This window comes from Drosophila virilis, chromosome X, assembly GCF_030788295.1.
Source record: "Drosophila virilis strain 15010-1051.87 chromosome X, Dvir_AGI_RSII-ME, whole genome shotgun sequence".
In the NCBI taxonomy this organism is placed as follows: domain Eukaryota; kingdom Metazoa; phylum Arthropoda; class Insecta; order Diptera; family Drosophilidae; genus Drosophila; species Drosophila virilis.
The window spans coordinates 25,627,203-25,633,200 of record NC_091543.1 but is presented as its reverse complement, the minus strand read 5'-3'; the positions used below and the strand labels follow the sequence as shown (position 1 = coordinate 25,633,200).

The following is a 5,998-nucleotide window of genomic DNA, read 5'->3' as shown; positions in this document are numbered from 1 at the left end:
CGCATGAAAAGATCGCTTCATGAATAACCGCACAACTACCAACAACAACTACATATAGTTCATGGAAAACTTAACGCACAAGCAAAAAGAAACCCAAAACAAGAAATTATTATATGAAATCAGAAAGATTAATAAATACATAGAAGAATTAAAGCATTCAAATATCTATACAAATATGAGTATATACATATATATATATATACATATAGAAAAAGTATATATGTATATATATATATATATATGTACTTGCATATGCGTGTATAAGTAAAGATTTCAGTAAGTAAAACTAAAAAAAAAAAACAAAAAAAAAATTGAAATAAATCAATACAAACATATAAATATATATATATATATATACATATATATACAAAAACAAAATGGAAGCATTAAGCGAAATTTACATGCATTTAATATACATTTTCCCATAACCATTAACTAGAAGTAAATACATAATTACAAAATGATACAACAAATATTTATAATAATATCAACTCAACAAACAAAATGAAAACGAACGAAAATGAATTTTGCGGAGCTATGACCCAACAAATGTTGTAAGCAATTTTTAAATTATTGTCGCATTTTAGATACCAAATTCTTTCCGAGCGCGAACAACTTTCGTTCAAACACGAATACACACACCCACTCATTCACTAGGCTCAATGCTCTATGTTCAACGCGCAGCAGATCGCTTTGAGTGTAACACACACACACACGCACACACAACCACACTCACATCTTTACCCAAATACACACACATGAATAAATTACATACGAACGAAAACATTGATGGTACACAAAAAAAAAAAAAAGCATAAAAGTAATTTTAAATTGAATAAAATTAGTATTAAATATGTACAACAATGCCTAATGTGTTTCATATGGATTGTGGGCATGGTTTGATCGAATTAAGGAGCTGATTAATCAGTTGTTACCATATTTAATCAATGCTTATCATAGTTATATGTATATATATATATTTTAATATAAATACTCTACAACACAAGACTGTCTTCATAACGCACAAGGCAGAGCCCAATTTCCACTATTGGTTGTGAAATTTTTTGAAAGTTTCGTCCGACTTATCGACTTTAGAGGAAACCTTAACCCAAGCCCACCCATTTTCCACATAGTAGCGCGAATTTCGGCAAAGTTAAAATTCAATCCAAAAGAAATATCGTATTGGCCGTATGAATTAACAAAAATCGTATTCAATGATAACCAAATTGAAACACATACCTTTGATAGAATAATGCCACGAACATGCGTTGATCCTATTTCCAAATTGATTTGAATTTTAGAAACTGAATTCGTTATAATTTATATTTCTCCATGTTCCACATATTGCTCGTAAAACCATGCATTACTCCCTCAGCGTTTTCTTACAGCCAGCACACGCATGGATGCAACTGTCAATGGCCACCAGGACGTGGTGGTCACAATGTGGCGTTACCGCCGACAGCCTTTTGCACCAATATATAGCACGTGGTTGACAATAGCCAGAAAAGTGGCATACTATCACATTTTTAGGGCTAGGCAACGACGCCTATATGCTGCCTGCGTTCTCAGATTGCGCATATAGGACCAATCATTGCTGAAAATGTCATATATTTACATATTGAACATGAGCCACTGGGTTTCATGAGAACAATCGTCATGAGCCACTGGGTTTCATGAGAACCATTGTCGGGTTTAACGACACCACAAAGAGATGGCAAATGTTGCTCGTCAATTGTATTGAGCGCGAAGCAGCTCATGGTTCACCCATAGACAGGGCAGTTGATCAGTTTGTTGCTAAGATCATCGGCTTTAAACTGCCTGTAAGGATGAAAAAAGTTATCAAAGTGTATGTGTTAAAATGCAAGATAGTTGTTGCTTACACATATCATATGTGTTGGCGAGAAGCATATAATCATTGATCAGACGCCTTTTAATCCCTTTGATCACCTTTTTAAGCGATTCCGTTCAATGTTTCTGCAGTACTGAAACACCTCAAGACTTGCCGATTTCTGCAGCTTGGCCAGACTCTCCTTGACCAGCGATATTGATTTGCTATTTGAAAAGGCGCACAGCAGAGCACCAGATAAGCTTGGCTGCCATCAATCGGACAGTTGCTAAATAGCTGTGCACTGGAGTTGCTGCAGTTTCACATGCTTCAAAAACCCTCAGTGTACGCAAATATAGCGATAGCCTTTTCCTCTACATTATCCATATACTGTGATTGGTGGCTCAATAGAAACACAGTCCACGAGAACAGCGCACAGGTAGTCGCTTCTGGCCGGCAGCACCACAGGGAGTAATAAAAAGAGTTGTACGCACATTAAGGCGATGCAACTTATCGAGGTTTAACGGCTGCACTTGTTAACGACCTTTAATAAACGTTACGCGCAGTTCTATCATATTATTACTCAATATAAACGCGATTAGAAGGCAAAATTAATAAAGTAGACCACGGCACAAACAATTTCATGTTAAAAAATAGCGGGAGTTCGCCCACATGGTTAAGTCAGGGTTGCACAGAGATTGAATATCGGTGTGTTCTCAGCTGTTTTTACGAACACGATATCACGATATATCGGTATTAATCGCTGATCGCCTAGAACCTTGTGCAAGATATCGATGACACAGGAAACTATGTGCGATTCTCAGTCAGCAGTGCTCATAAGTGACAAAGTGGTGTGGTGCAATAGTTTAGATCATAGATTGTGGCCCAAGAAAAAGTGGAACAATAAGGCTTAAACTTGTTGTCTATTATTTTCATTTTCGAGTCGTGTCTCTTGTTTGTTGTTTCTAATGCAAAATGTTGCAAAAGTTGCTGGGCTGGCTAGCGCAATTGCCTTCCATTGTGGACATTACCACACATACATACATACATATGTACCTTACATGGAACAATTGTACCATTTTGTTACTTCAAATTATGTGCATTTTAATGTGTTTTGAACTATATGTATTTTTGGTGTACGCACGATTATTAGCATATAATAATAACCCACAAATTAAATGAATGCGTACAAATGCACACACATGCAAACATGCAGGGCACACATACATATAAAGCACAACAGCTGGAACAGCACGCGCGCGGATGGAAGGAACGTAGAAAAAAGACTTTTTTGTGTTTGCAACACTAGATGGCGCTGCAACATTCGGTGTTAAGTTTATGGGCGATTGTTGTTAACAGCTTTTGCTTAATGTTTGCTCTTTCTCTTAAGAGTACAGGGATCTTGCTGGTAAGTTTAGTCAATAATTACAATAGATGACGCTACAACATTCGACGTAAAACTTTTTAACTATTTAAGTTAATTAGACTTTTGCTTAATTTAAGCTCCTTTGCTATTAAGAATACAAGGATCTTGTTGGTAAGCTTGGTCAATTATTACAATAGATGGCGCTACAACATTCGACGTAACGTGTTTTAAATGGTTTAAATTATTAACTTCACTTTTACGTAAGCTCGTTTGCTATTAAGCATACACTGGGCTAAAAGCTCTACGAGGTAAAGCTCCAAGGAAAGTATAAAAACTTTATGAGTCTAAAAAAGGGGTTTTTTTTTTAAGTTAACTATTCTGTTTAAGATTAAATTTTAAAATCTTGACTTTAAATCAATGAACACACTTCCTATTATTTAAAGCTCTGAAAACAAAAATAAGACCTGTTTTATGTTTATCGAATCTTAAGTCACATTTCTAACAGAGTTTGGCTCTATTCTGGGACCAAAGACGGAATAATAGGTAGACTTTGCGAGTGACATTTGAATATCAGGCCTTGAAATTCCTGTCAAACGCCTCATTATTTCTTTTGTACATTTCGAACATAGTTTGCCACAGCTTTGTGCAAATCAATTGACCCGATACACAGCTCAGGGATCTATTAATAGCCAAAGACTAGTGGTCGGGTCACTAGGGAGCGAACCGTTTGTCAAGCAACTTAATGGTATTTGTCACGGCGAAGAGGTAAGCCATTTATCCTTTTGCCATGTCATCAAGGCGTTCAACTTCCTGGGCATCTGTGGTGGCCACTGGGATTATCGACGAGCCGCTGCGGTTGCCGAACAATGTAAGACCTGGGCCTCCGAAACCGATGCCACGAATGCCAACGGTAAAGGTAAAGACAACGGCAGCGGCAACGGAAACGGCAACGGCAACGGCAACACCTTTAACAACGCTATCGCCGACGGTGACGCTTAAGACAACGCCGGCTATCCCGCCAACATCCATTCCGACAACAGCCTTGGCGCAGAACACCGAGCAGGTGGTGGGCAATACGTCACCGAAGCCGGCACCATTGAAGCCTCCAATGCCAACGTCAACGCCAAGAGCTGCGCACAGCTCACCGAATCGAATTCCAACGTCCAATGATTTCCGCCGACCCTTTCGGAGCGTGTGGCCACGTCAACCAACGCCATTTCCTGACCATCGACACCATCACAGATCCAGCAGTCAGGGTGGCACCTATCGGCCACGTCGCCATCATAACGAATTCCGGACTCGCACCGCCTGTCCCTACGGCTCGAGTTCGGGCCAGGTGCATCCGCGCTGCCCAGCGCCGATGAACTGGCAGCCGCGTGGTCCAAGACCCATGATGAAGCCACTGATAGCTGGCTACGGTAACCTAATGCAACCGGAGAAGCGCATGCTGTCCACATTCTATACACCGATGCGTATGCCGGCGCCTCTGAGCATCGAACAGAAGCCGCTTCTGCAGCCAGGTCAGCCCCAGACAGTCGCTTTCAACTGGGAGCAGCAGCACTACAGACCAACGATGCCGGATATTCATGAGGAATCTGTACCGCTGGATCAACAAAACAATGAAGCCCATGATGGGGATAACCAGCAGGGGCGACTTGCGTGTGTTTCGCCACGTGCCCGTTCCCGTTGCCAGGTCACTTTGTCCCATTCCCAATACGATATGACGCAGTGGCAGCCAGTGTGCGAGTCCCGGCAGGTGTGGGAACCATTGGATCGCAATCGTAGCCAGCTGGATCCCAGCAATCCCATACGTGAGTATTCAATTTGATTGTCTCCCGAAATCTCCTAATTTCAACACGGTGCCATGGTAGCGCCTCCGCCGCCAGGGTTTGAGCATGTGGTGACAGGCAAACGTTCCGTGTCCAGTCGCGCCCGCAAGCTGATGGGTGATCAAGTAAAGATTGGGCCACACACGGACTATCCAACACCAATGCCCATGGAGATGCCAGAGCGTGAGCTGCGCGAGCAGCAGCATTTCATAGGTGAGGCACACGCAGATGGAATCTCGAACATCGAATCAAATATACAATTTCATATGTATTCACAGCCAAGCATGATACCCATTTAACAAGTCGCCTGGCCCAGCTTAGAGTTACCAACGGTACCACCGGAGATGGCTACTACGTGCGTCCAGTGACCAAGCTGATTCCCAAGGCTACCAAGGTGCTGGTGCCGCCCAAGTATCAGCCCTTATTTCAGCCGAATGTCTCCTATTGGGAGCTGTTGCGTCGCAATCAAGCCAAGGATGAAGCCATGGATCATGATCAGGGCCAGCATATGGACAAAATAATGCTGATGGAAGATCAGGCTAAAGCTAGCCAGGCGGAAACATTCACTAAAATGCAATCGACTGGCGGCGAGCAGAACATTTACCCAAACGAATTAAAGACTGAGCCTATTATCTTCACGCCTGCTGATCCCTTCCAGTTTTTGACAGGCTCAACGGGCACAGCGGATCCGACGGCCGACTACACTGTGACAAATTATGTGGCCGATGCTTACAATGATCTGAAAACTCTTAAGCAATCCTCTACTAGTGAGTTCAACTAGAACTCGAATTCTGGATAAAAGGTTGGATGAGAAATAATTTTGACTTACTTCATTTTGGGCAAAATTAAATTTCAAACTTTTTTTTTTTTTTTGTATAACTATTCTGAAGATAGCAATTGATTGATGAAAATGAATCTTAGTTTTAACCAGCTTATATATAAATACAAAATAAAATAAGCAAACTTTTGATAACGTTA

At 41.1% G+C, this 5,998-nt stretch overlaps 1 protein-coding gene and 1 long non-coding RNA gene across 2 annotated transcripts; one reads left to right on the top strand and one right to left on the bottom strand.

Moving 5' to 3' along the window:
- Window positions 1–249: 249 nt before the first annotated feature.
- On the bottom strand, window positions 250–2,615 carry LOC138911407 (uncharacterized). The gene is made up of 3 exons (XR_011417021.1): window positions 1,881–2,615; window positions 1,240–1,818; window positions 250–286 (listed from the first exon to the last, which is right to left on the bottom strand). It is a non-coding gene; the product is annotated as an uncharacterized lncRNA (long non-coding RNA).
- Window positions 2,616–3,088: 473 nt separating this feature from the next.
- LOC6631898 (uncharacterized) lies at window positions 3,089–5,998 on the top strand. The gene is made up of 3 exons (XM_002055174.4): window positions 3,089–5,002; window positions 5,063–5,233; window positions 5,299–5,998. The coding sequence occupies exons 1-3, from the start codon at window positions 3,979–3,981 to the stop codon at window positions 5,799–5,801; spliced, it is 1,698 nt and encodes a 565-aa protein (XP_002055210.1). The 5' UTR covers window positions 3,089–3,978; the 3' UTR covers window positions 5,802–5,998.